Genomic DNA, 13,153 nt, shown 5'->3' with positions numbered 1-13,153 from the left:
TAACTTTGAAAGCATACATTTTAAATGGTTTTGACGAAAAGGTACACATATAAGGTTTGAATGCATAACTCCACATTTCTCAAATTTGTGTTAAAATCAAGCAACATTTTTACAATTATGGAAAACTTTGTGTTAGTCTCTTCTATAAAATCTTAGTAAAATACACTTAAGTGTGTATTTGCCATTAAAATGTCAAAAGATCTAAATGTCATGTAAACTTTTTCAAGCTAACACAGTGGTCTGTCCTTGTGTATTTTAATTGTATACCTTAATTTCTATTGGGGTTTTTTTGGAGGGGTTTCAAAGAAAGGATCATTTTAAGACCTATATCCTTTAGTGAAACATTTTCTGAGATGAGGGTGCTATGTCCCTGCTCAAAATATGTTTATGAAACTGATTACATAGAATGTCAGACAGCATTTTCAGCCAATATTGAGACATCAAATGTAGTGCACAATTAAGGCCCTCAATCTGTTTCAGATTGCAGTAATGTTTCTTTTTTCACAACAATAATGAGACAGCCCCTACTCCATTTTCTGTTGATTCCCAGTGATATTGAAAGATCCATGTTTATATGTTGATCTTCATTTAGCAGTAAATGTCTGCATCTCTGTCTTGTTAGACATTTTGTTTATCATTCTAGCACTGAGTGCAACTACTGTCATCAGTCATCAGTTTCACCAAAACAATGAAAGTGTTGAATGGTTCATCTGCAAAGCTTCAGCATTCAGACCAAACACAGTGTCTGCCTAGTACGAATGCAGGCGTCACATACAGTGATCTCATTCTGTGCTGTCTTTTCTCAAATGTGTCACAGAGTTGGGATTCAGCATGAGCGGTTAACAATGAATGTGCTCTCGGTGTGTTGGGGTTTTCGTAAGAACACTTTTCATTGCTATTCGTCAGTGTAAGTCCAGTTACAGTCTCAAGTAAACTATTTTAGACACATGTGAAGTGGGACAGATTGGTGGTCGAGACCTCCTCTATCCAAAATATTAGTGTTTTAGTACAAAACTGATCAAATAATTAGTTCCACCTGTGACATGTGAAGTCATGGACCAAGTTGGCAGTCCCAACATACACATTATTTGGTGTTGGAAAAAGGCGCGACTAGAAAATGTCATAATACAGTCCTATCTTGGTATTTCAGTCAATTTGCAACGGTTACAAAAACACATTAAAACCTGTACAGTTTCTCATCATAACACACACACAAAAACCTTTCTTTCCTCCATTTTAACAGCATACCGACCAAACATAAAAGAACAGCAAAATGAAACCAACTGTTCAGGGCTGTATTGTACAGAACTCCTCCAGGCCGTAAAGATGTCACACACTTTCTTCAGCATGTGCAGCAGAGTTCCTCCAGCTTATCCAAAACAGACACACCCCTCCTCCCCCCTTCAGAAGGCCAAAACCATTACTTCAGCATAACCACTGTTCAAATGTGTGAATCCCTGCTCTCCCACTGAGAGATCTCAGGACACACACTTCAGTGTGGAAAATTTCTGCACTACTTGTAGCACTGAACGTTCAGAGTTCCTTCCTTTAAATGCAGTTCTAGATTTTAGTGTATGACCGTTATATGTTTTGAAAGACTAAAGAACTGATAACCCCGTCAGGTTTTCTGGTGAGAAATCGCCAGCACTTGTTAAATTGCCTTACATGCAGGTCATGACCTTGTTGCTTGGTGTGTTTAAATGGTCTAATTCAGAGGCGACACAGATCAAATAAATTACATGGCTTTAAGTAAACAGTGATTCTCAGGAATCCTGAGCTCAGTCACTAAAAATAATTCAAAAAGGAGGAACTTTAGTTTGTTTAGTTTACTTGTGTTTGTTTGTTTCTATTTCCTTTGGAAATCCACAATTTTATTTTTCTTTTTTGAGCTCAGATCTACTGAGATGGCCTGGATTTGTATTAATTATTGAACATTTCTGCAATTGGAGAAAAAAAAAGAATGGAAATCATTAATCAAACATGACGTACAAAACACGCTTTGTGGAATAGGAATATGGTCTTAAAGCTCAATATACTTGTGTTTAAAGTGATCAATTTCAGTTTCTTTGTAAAATTGACAATTTTTCTGGTTGATAAATGACTGCTATTGTGCCTTAGCTTTAGACAAACTAAATATTCATATAGTTACGTCATCACCATATCCATTGTGAAGTTCATCATTTTGGTTAAAAAATAACTTCTCTAGCTGTTGGATGTGATTAAGCATATTACAATATGCTTTATGTAATAACCTCCCAGGCTTATGAATTATGCTATAAAGAAGTAGGACATTTTATCTAATACTGTTGTGTCTAAGTTGATTTTGTGCCTGCCAGCGCACGAGTTAGACAGCATCCATTTCTAATAAACATGCTCTGTTTTGTATTTAAGTTCAGAAGTGAGCAGAGCCTGACGTTTTCATGTCTGAACATTTACCAGAGCAAAAGGCCCCAGAACTCTTCAGTGTATAAAATTGCTTTTCGTCTTATTTTATTCATTTATATTTTACGTAGGTTCACTCAAACCTCATAGTCGACCAGCTCAGTGGCTGCAAAGAAAGTTAGTGCAAGATTTGTGGGGGGAAAAGGGCTCCGGAGTGCCTGAAAACAGGATATGTTGGTCCCAGACAAAACATACCAAAGGATTCCACACGATTTGTCTCCGGTGTTCTATGTTATCTCATCCTGATGCATTTGTTGTCTTTGCACCCAGTTTTAATACAAAACAGTGGAGAGCAGAATGTTCTCTCAGTAGAAGCAGAAAACATATATTCTCAGCTGCTTGAGAGATGCTTGGTTTTATTTTTGCTTGCTTAACCCAAGAGGAAAGGGGTTTCGCTTTCTGCCTGATGGTGTGTTCTCTTTAAGTTTGTGGGGTCCAGATGTGGCAAAATGTTAAATATGAAACATATGAGTGCTTTGTTTTTGCACTGCACTTTGAAAATGTGAGCGGATGGTGAGAGGAAATATACCATAGTCTGCGTTAAGGCACTAAGAGTTACCGCTTTCTCTGTTGTCATATCTTCTTTTGAAATTATTTCAGCAAGACTTTACAAAAACTCACGAGAAACATTACACATGGGGTAAATGGAAATCTAAACTCATCCCAGCGTAACTCCAGCTGCTTCTGCCTTCAGCGTTCCAAATGCCTATGTGAATTGGTTACCCTTGAAGCAATTGTAAAAATTTCCTGATAAATTATTGCACACATGTTTCAGATTCAGAGCAAACAGCTGTTGATTCCTGAGAATAGAACTTTTGGTTCATGAGATAATTTTTTGTCTTATTAGACACACTAAGTCATAATATAAAACAGACTTGAAATAATTTGGTAGGATCTGATTACGCTTTTACATTTAGGCAAGGACCGTTTCCTTTATACATGGGTTGATTATTTCCCACTGCTACTTGAAACTGTTGTACCAAAAAATATGTGTTTTACTTAATCAAATTTCCCACAGTAAGGTGAATTAAAAACCCCTCCTGGGTGGAGATTGAACAACAAAATTTAGATAAAAAAATAATCAGATTTTAACCAGTTTGTTTAATTTTGCAAACTTGTGGCAATCACAATTTATGCTTGATTAATAAAATGAAATATAGCTTTAAGACTTAACTATATCCTATCTCAAACTCATTTGCAAATTTGCTGCATTTTATGACTTTTAGATGTTATTGTCTAAAATGATTACACAGATAATTTACAGAAAATGTTTCTGTAGCTTTTTGGATCTCTGACTCTAAAGCATCATTTTTCTATAGTAGTGTGTGTAGTATATTACTGTGTTTGGAGAATATCAAACATCACAAGTAACAAGACTTTGTATATATATATATATATATATATATATATATATATATATATATATATATATATATATATATATATATATATATATATATATATATATATATATATATATATATAACTGCTCATAAAAAAGAAATGGACCAGTGTTACTTTATTGTTTGATTTAAAGCAAATTTCTACAAAGTCACACTAAGTAAAATATTAGTGGCAAATTAAAGCTTCCCAGAGGGTGTGATCCGTTTTTGTTCAGCCAGGAATCCTCTCCAGGTTCTGAGTGAGGTCATTTGGAAATACCACAGGGGATGCTGAATATTACGTCTCCTGCTCTATCTATCACTTTCCTCTGCCAATTTTGACTATGAGTAGTGAGTCACATCTGTATTAACATTGCTCCTGGACTCTTTGACAGGCTTTAGAGGATTTATTAAACCAAAAAAAAAAAAAAAAAAAAAAATCACATGATGTCAAATCTCATATGACGTAACAACCTTATGTTACTGGTTTTGATAAATTGCTTCTCAGAGAAGAACTGCTGTAACTTCTCCCATAATCGTTGCTGCCCTCCTGACTTTTGTCCTTCCTTCAGTTGTCCCTTGGGGAAACTGAGGGAAAAAAAAATAAAATTTTGGTTACACAAATGCGCACATCTGCATAAACAGAGGTAGAAAAAAAGCTTGCAAATACAAAGTCTCCCACAGTCACATAAACCTCTGAGCTTAATAGAGAACACTCCAAAACCAGATTGGCTTCATTCACATAAAACTGATGAAAAAAAAAAAACCAACAACCACAATGTAGGTTGTTTATGTGTGTTGTTTAGTTATCAGATGAAAACACATCTGGAAATAAAACAGAAACACACGTTAAAATAAATACATGAAGAAAATGGAAAAAAAAAATCTTGGACTTGTGAAAATACTTGTGAGTTATAAAGATCTAAATGGTCGAGTTATCTAGTCATGCAGTATTTTTTGAAGAAAGATTGTAAAATCACATTGTGAACAGAATTACATGGTAGTGGAAGGTATTGCAGCTCATGTTGACTCATTAAGATGAAAGTAATTCATCTAGCAGAGAGGACACATCAACAATATCTTTTCAGAGGACAGATGAGAAGGGCACATAATTGGATCAGGAGGTTGAGCTTCATCTGTAAAATCTATTTCTACCTTTATAAGATGATTCAAGTTGTTTACAAAAGCTTTGCAACGTAAAGAGGAATGATGAGAATGAGTAAAACAAAAGGGGAAGTGAAAAAGAGCAGTCTTACAAAGAGAGAACAAGAATGAGTACAAAGAAAGCGGGTCAGATGGAGTGTAGACAAGTCACTCAGGTCATGTTCAGCTTTCTTTCTCTTTTTTTTCTTAGCCATCACAAGATCTATGCTAAACATAGTCCAGTCGTACTTTCTATTAATGTCTAAGCAGAGTATATTTTTTACAACTTTATATCTTCACAGAATCACATTAACATTTGGACTACAGTTAGCTAATTTAAAGGCACTGCATATTAAGGCTATCTATGCTAGTAACATATTTTATACTTTGATTAATGTAGGAAATGTTTTAGGTGGACGTGAAGATGTTCTCATGCAGTAATTAATAAATGGCAAGTAAGCTATATTATTGCTAATTCTGCAGATGCAACCATATATAGGGCTTATGTACAATGAACAAACAATGATACTATAGTTGACTTAAAACTGACAGTTTAGTGTCTGTTTCTCTAAACCTAAGTCTCTGCTTGCAGCTTTAGTTTTGACAAAGAATATTGCTTTGCGTGAAAACGCAAAACGCTCCAATATGACAAATCTGTATCACAAGAAAACCAAAGTTCAGAAATGCCAAACGCCTGGTAAATCTGACTACAGTTGAAGTGGATTAGTTGATGGCGACATTGTTACAGTAGCACACTTTTGTTTGTAGAATCATCCAATGAGGCCACCCCATATGCGAGGGAACAGTTACACATCCTACTGCTACAATTTGGCAATCCATCAGGAGAACATTTTGTTTGAATGACCTGAACAGATACACTTTACATTCATCTCCACTGACCCAACAGCCCTTTCTAATTAGCCATGGCAATTCCTGGATGTGTGGGCGTCTGTGTGTCAGTTGTTGGTCGTTGCAAGAGTCTTTTTGTGAATGATTTGATTATCTTAAAGCTTATGTTGCAGTATAAAGTCGTAGTATCAGCCAATGTGGTGTGCCAAGTCATACCATCCCCAAACACATGCATCCAGATGGCATATCACTAACTTACATTTGTTTCAAAATCTCTCAGTTCGAGTGAACAGAAACAAACCAAGAACTCTTTTATGTCTGGATTTCAAAGGGAGAACTGAAAGAAATTGTTAGATGTTCCCAAATGTGTCTTCCAGACCCGGGCAATTATGTGATTTCTTTGCTACAGTTGCATATGTGGTTTCTGGCAAACTGAGACCTGAACCAATCAGGGCTGCTTGTGAGCCAAACTCTACAACCCAGCATAGGCGTTCAAACGTGCCTGGTATGTTGATCATAATGTCACCTGTTTCCGTGTGCTTCTGTGAATGTTTGGGTGTTGCCAAGAAGTCTTTTTTTTTTTTTTTTTTTTTTTTGCACTGTGAGACTTTTCTAATCTCTAACAATGGCTGCATCTGTCTGTTAGAGTCCTGTTTCAGCAGCATCAGTCGCTCATTTTACCAAACTCCAAGTGCTGCCTGAACATTGTGGTTCTTAAAGTTTTCATGGAAAATCCAGTGTGTTTTGGGTCAAACCTTGAACCAACGTGAGGTTTCTTAATAATTCAGGAATACGTATTTGGTTTACAATCAATCTCCCCAGTCTGGTGTTTTTACTGTTGACTTCTTCTAATATCAGGGTTTTTTTTCTTAGATTCATTTTGACAGCCTATTTTACAGATATTTTGGTGAAATGTATACTTTTTTTATACAGTTGTTGAAAACAGCTGGCCACTTACTTTAAGAATAATATGTTTAACTCAGTAAATAATATGTTAACTTTGATAACCGATGGTATTGGTTAAGTTAATCAAGTTAAAGTTATTTAAAGAGACGGATAATTTCTGATTGGTATAAGCTTTGAACATCCTGAATTGATTAGGTTTTAAAGGCAGACTGCGTGATCTTCTGAACTTTGTTGGGTTATTTTCATTATGTTGTTCCATCTTATGTTGCTTTTTATTTCTGTTCCTGATTACTAATTATACTTTTACATTAGTGCCCCAGTTTCCTGCCCTTGTACACCTGTTTTCCACCTGCTCATTTACTCACCTGTGTTGCATCCAGTAATCAAGTCTTTATATATACGCTCCACAGTTTGTTCACTTGATGTCTGATCCTCCTGTTTTCCTCATTCTGTCCTACATGATCTGTTATTAAAATATTTAAATATTCTTTACCATCTATACCATCACCCCCTGGGTTTTTTGGGGGTTCTCCACAACCTGAAATTGTGAGACCAATGTTTGAAACTGGGCGTCTTTGCTGTCTGAATACAAAAGCCAAGTATGTTCGGAGTAAGGCACTTATGGTTGCATTGCATAGACTCGGAGTAGAAACCACAAGTGTAGACATAAAACTACCCACAGAAGCGAGGAGTTACAGCAATGTGTTTTGATATGTAGGCAAAAATCTATGCTTCAAATCACCTTTGGAAAAATAGTCACAATTTGGAAGCTATATTTGTCGAACGCAAAAGATACCATTACTCTGAATTTGTCTTTGTTTGCTTGCTTTGAAGAAAAAGGCAGAAGTCGGATTCAAAAACCAGAAGCTTCACTTACAAATGAGTCACTGCTGAGCAGCAACTCTGCAGATAAATTATGGACTGAGAGGAAGAACAAAATATTACTGTAAAGGAAGTCGGTGTACTTGGAGCCAAAAAAGAGTTTGACACTTTGTTCACTGATGAAACCACTACAGGAACCCCCACTCACAGCACACCATAATCCTCCTTATCATGAACTATACACCCAGTGACTAAATATATGAACTCTTATTTAAGCTTCATTTTATTTGATACAGAAAAGAGTAGGAAAGAGAGAAAAAAAAGCACTTCTGCAGAGAAGCCACTGAGCTATAAAGAGATGATGGTCACAACCACAGAGGATAGCTTGGTTTTTAAAAAAATGAGTTAAATTGAGAGTGAGATATAGACAAAAAAAATGACAGGATGTGCCAAAAGATTATGGACAGAGAAGTAACTTGAGTAGGCAGGGGATGACATGAAAAGCTGAAAATAAAAAAAGCAAGCAGTAGATAAAACACAGGAAACCAAAGCAGCTGTGGAAAAGAGAAAACGGCAAACAAAAAGATAAGTGGAAGGAGAGCAACAAGGGAGCAGTAATGCCATAATGAGTTCTTATGAATTTAAAAGCACAAAGGAGTAATCACTTTAGATGAAACCTTAGCTAACACGATGACACATGAGGAATAATTGGAAAGCTTCATTAAAGTAAAATATTGCCAAAAGCTCTTCTTTGACTCAAACTTGTTTTATGTTTCACATGAACTTATTCGATTTTTGAGTTAGAAATTCAAATTAATTATTTGTATATCGACAATACGCATTAGCTTTGGAAAACATGGAGGTTTAGATTCTAGATCTTTTCATAATTCTATAAGAACACTTGCTATCAGCACATATCTTTGTATATAACAGGAGCAAAGGGAGTTTAGCTCACTGGACCCACCAGAACACTGACGGATCCGATTAGCCGTCAGCATTAATGTCCTGTGCCGGGACCACGATGTTTTCCAGTTATTTACAGGGTAATATGTGTCTGGTTCAGGCTGTTAGCTGCAGGGCACTGACAATGGGAGAGGAGATGGATGTTTGTCACACAATGGATGCAACATCTGCACTGCCTTATAGTGATTATCATGGAGTTTGCTTCAGACAAATACTGTCAGATATTTCCCTGTAATGCCTCGGAACAAATGCAGTACTGCGTTACTTGACAGATGTTGCTGTATTTTCTTTTATCACAACCACAGCACAAATAACTTGTAAGTGAATTTCTGCAACTGTTGGCATCAGTGTTTAGTCTGAGTTCAACACTTGATGCTTAGCCATTTTGAAAGCCTCTTGGTATTAAGGAAGCTAAAAACTACTATATTTATCCCAACATGAGGTTAAATATTGTCGTAGCTCACATCATCCAAGTAGCTAGAAAATGATTTTTATGGATGGTGATTTTGTAGGCAGAAAGATTTTCCAGTAACGGTCAGTCTTGCACTGTTTTTGGCAAACACTGCTAATCCACCTCATTTGCTTTTGCAGCTCTTCTCTGTTTCTGTGCATCTCTCTTTGGTCATGTGGATATTAGGCCGGGAAGAGAGACACTGTAGTCGGGGAAATGAACCTCACCCATGTTCTATGAAAATAATAGCTTGTACTTTGTCCTTCTCTATCTGATACTGCTCTGCATCCAAGAATAATTGTTTTCAACTCTTATTGCCACTGTTGCACATCATAAAAATTTTCTGAATCAAATCTGAACTGATGCAAAAATCAGCTGAACCCCCGTGCATGCGTTACCTTCCCAACTTAGAACTTTCTAAAAGTGCACGATCAGGACCAACATATATTGACTTGAATCACGTCCCTTAAACCGTTTTCACATTTTGCCTCAACCACAAATTTCTATGTATTTCATTGTAATTTTACACTGTATTATAGACCAAGACAGTAAGTAGTAGTACTAAGCAATGGGTTATTTTATCTTTAATCTGTTTTAAAGGCTAACAAGGTTTTTTTTTTAAAAAAGTACCTACAGTCATAGCAAAGAGTATGTGACTGTAAATCAAGAGATGAACAATTTTTTTGCTAAATAGCTACAGTGTCTGGTAGCAGCAATTATTAGGTCTAACAATGGATTGTCTATTGGATTTTAAGCCACACTTTGAGTTATCTGTTCTCTCTTGACCGTTTCTTAAAATCCCAATAAAACACTTGGAAACCACGTGTAGTCATGTGGCATAGCATGTAAAGGTTGAAAGTGTATAGACAGCTTTGCACTCAAACATTCTTGAAGCTTCGCCAAACTGATATATTCCATATTCTTAGGGTATTTCAGGAAACAAAAGACTGTGATGTCTCGTAAAAGAAAAGCAAATGCATTCCTGAAATGTGAGCAGTCGCTGTGACTGAACAGAACCACATTTCGGTAACAGATAAGACATCCCAACGATGAAAAGCAGAAGAAAGACAATGCTCCGACCGTTAGAGGAAAAACTGTTGCGATCAGCGCCAAAACAGATCTCCTTTTACCAGCAGCAGCAATAACTGCTTAGTGATTAATTTTCCAATGAAACAAAGGCTTATCTGATATCTGTACGACTTGCAGATGTTCTTCCATCTCTGTGTGTGTCATGTTTTTGCATCACTTTGCTTCCCTCAGTTCAGAAAGTGCTGCTGTATTTCAGTAGGTTTTGACTGCCTGGTGTTGTCACCCTGGTCTCTATTATTTCTGTAACATCATGCCAACGTCTGCTAAATATATATTTGTTTTGAGTTTTCTTCCATCAGTGTTGCTTTCAAAGTAGTTCAGGTCTTTCTAAGAAGCTCTAAAGGTTCTTTCCAGACACTAACAGCATGCAAAGTAGATTACCATACATTTCAACATTTTCCACGCCAGCTTCAGTATGTTTATTTACTTTTCTCCAGTGACTTTCCACTCAGCCTGCCCCTTTTCCCTCCTTGTGGCATTTTCAAGAGGTAACTAGGCAAAAGGAGAAAAAAAAAGTTAGTTTTTTTCTTTAAACTCTATGAGCAAAGGTACTTTTTTTTAATATATACTACATGGTGAACAAACTCATCGCAAATATTTGATTAAAAGTCGTCTTTTATTTTATTCCAAAAGATAAACGTGCTTCGTTCATTCGCAGTGCAAGAGTACAGTATTAGGATTCTTCTCCTTTCCTTATTCATTTCTTTATTTTTGACCATGTTGTGTTCAAACGCAAGATGTTTCCTTGGTGATAGGGCTTCGGATATTTTGTATGCTGGGTTGTGAAGCATTTAGGAAATGCAACCAGTTCTGCAGAATCCAGAGAGTCTGCTTGCATAGCTGGGAAGTGAGATCAAGCCTTTTGCTGCAGCTGCTGCCTGAAAAGCGCAAACAGATAACAGGCAGGCCTGTCAGCTCTCTCTTTCCCAACTCTTTCTCCACTTGCACAATTCCTAATTGAGTTTTTCTTTAATAGACTCAAGAGACTAAAGTCCTGCAGTTGTATTGAGAAAATGACAAAGTACCAAAGCTTGACAGATCTAAAAAAAAAAAAAAAAAAGAATTGGAACAAAAGATGCAACAGTAAAAAAGTGTTTGAAAATTGTTTGGAAACAACATACATTTGAATATTAGTAGAACGAGGTAGAAACCCAGATTCATTATGTCTTAAAGTGCTAGAAGTGGCTATTATTTAAAATGTTTCATCTCAGTGGGTTATGAGGACTCAAAGGTTTAAAAGGCTGGTAACATTCAAGCAGTTTGTGGAAAAAAGCGATCAAGACAATAAAATGACACACTCAGTATTATACTATCCTCAATCAGCTTCAGTGGACACAGGTTGCACATATGTAAACAAGTTCACAGAATTATCCCAAAAGAAAACAACTGGGCCGTCCCAAACATGAGAAACGATGGGCTAAATGCCTAGAAGTGAGGAGCATGGGGTACGTTGGGATTCTGGTTTTAAGTTCCTCAAAGCTTTGTTCTGATCAAATCAGTGGAAAACAAACCTCCTTCCATCAAAATCATACTGCCAACCTCGGGATTGCTTCTTGTTGACATCCGCCTGGTCAAAGTTGTTTTGCTGGCCAAAAAAACAAAAAGAAAGAAAAGATTGTAAAACATGGGCTGTGTGCCCATATTTTACGAGTTAAAGAAAAGCTGTTTTTCACTTGTGGCGCATTGTAAATACCCACTAATGTACTGCAGCCATAATTCAAAACATGTCAAAGGCACTTTGAAACAAAAGCACTTTCCTTTCATCCTACGTTATTAGATAGAAGTGACTCAGATGTGGTCAGAGAGTGTCGCAGATTCCTTTTATTGTCAATTAATAACAATGTGGTTATTAAGTGGTGGAGATGTGCTAACAGCAATCTTGCTTCTTAGCAACAGACCAAAAAAAGAATTTCCTTCGACGATACTGTGGCTTCCTGTTGATCGACACCTAAGTAGTTGTTTGGAAGAATGTTCTCAATTTCTTCAAATGAATCCAATCTGTTGCCTTTTAGCAACTCCTAATGACAGCTTTGACACTTGCACACACCTCTAATACATGTTTTGTGTCTTTAGGTGCCTTTATAATCTGTTGGACCCCAGGCTTGGTCCTCATACTTCTCGATGTCTTCTGCTCCAGCTGCACCGTCCTCAACTATGAGAAGTTCTTCCTGCTCCTTGCCGAGTTCAACTCGGCTATGAATCCTATCATCTACTCATACCGGGACAAGGAGATGAGCGCCACCTTCAAGCAGATCTTGTGCTGCCAGCGGCAGGAGAACGTCAACGGGACGGTGGCGGACGGATCCGACCGCTCGGCGTCTTCGGTCAACCATACGGTGCTGGGCGCCGGCGGCGTCCATCACCATCACAATGAGCACTCGGTGGTTTGAAATGATTGCAAAAAAGGAAGTCTGAAAGTTGTAGTTGTTCTGCCTGAGACTAGGTAGATGCTAAACGAGGGATGTGAATGTGACGGATCGTAGACTGCTGTTTGAATTTACAAACAGGTGACACAAACTGATGACCAGCATGATGGAGAGATCAATGAAGAAACGGCAGAAGAAGAATGGAAGTAAAAGGAATGATGGAAAGACCATATGAAGGAAGAGGGGAAGTCTAACGTTCGGGGACTCTGACAGGGTGTTCGTATTTTTGTTTAGCTGTATGTTGGGTTGTTTTGTGTTAAATGTGTTTTTTTTTGTTGGTTTTTTTTTTACAAGCAAAGATGATATGAATTATTTAAGTAATCTGTGAAATGGTAATGCCAGTATAACCATTCTCTTTCTCCATTCAGTCTGTTTAACCTTGGAACTACTACACTTCAAGACACACCAAGACAAAACTGTTGAGAAACATTTCCATGTTACCTTTCCCCATAACTGAGGCATAAAAAACTCCTCATAGATTCACCACCATTCTACTATCTGAACAGAAGCTGCTTCATGATTATGTCAAGTGATGGAGCAGATGGACTGTGCTGTGAATAATCAAAACAGTATCAACTTTGCACATCATCAGTTTAAATCTTTGATCATTTTCAGAAAGTCTTGAAAAAGTCTAGCATCTGTGAGAGTTTACCTAAAGAAACCTAGGTTTTTTGGGGTTT

At 37.0% G+C, this 13,153-nt stretch overlaps 1 protein-coding gene across 1 annotated transcript in view; it reads left to right on the top strand.

Moving 5' to 3' along the window:
- Positions 1-12,600, top strand: part of lpar1 (lysophosphatidic acid receptor 1) — a 33,524-nt gene extending 20,924 nt beyond the window's left edge. The window contains exon 3 of the mRNA XM_014993420.2: positions 12,121-12,600. Within this exon, the coding sequence (XP_014848906.1) occupies positions 12,121-12,437 (317 nt within the window). The 3' untranslated portion in view covers positions 12,438-12,600. The remainder of the gene's footprint in view (positions 1-12,120) is intronic.
- Positions 12,601-13,153: the final 553 nt, after the last annotated feature.

Source organism: Poecilia mexicana, unplaced genomic scaffold, assembly GCF_051168715.1.
Source record: "Poecilia mexicana isolate PSO_F unplaced genomic scaffold, ASM5116871v1 scaffold_12, whole genome shotgun sequence".
Taxonomy (NCBI): domain Eukaryota; kingdom Metazoa; phylum Chordata; class Actinopteri; order Cyprinodontiformes; family Poeciliidae; genus Poecilia; species Poecilia mexicana.
Note: the sequence above shows the minus strand (reverse complement) of the source record. Positions and strands in the feature narration are given on the sequence as shown.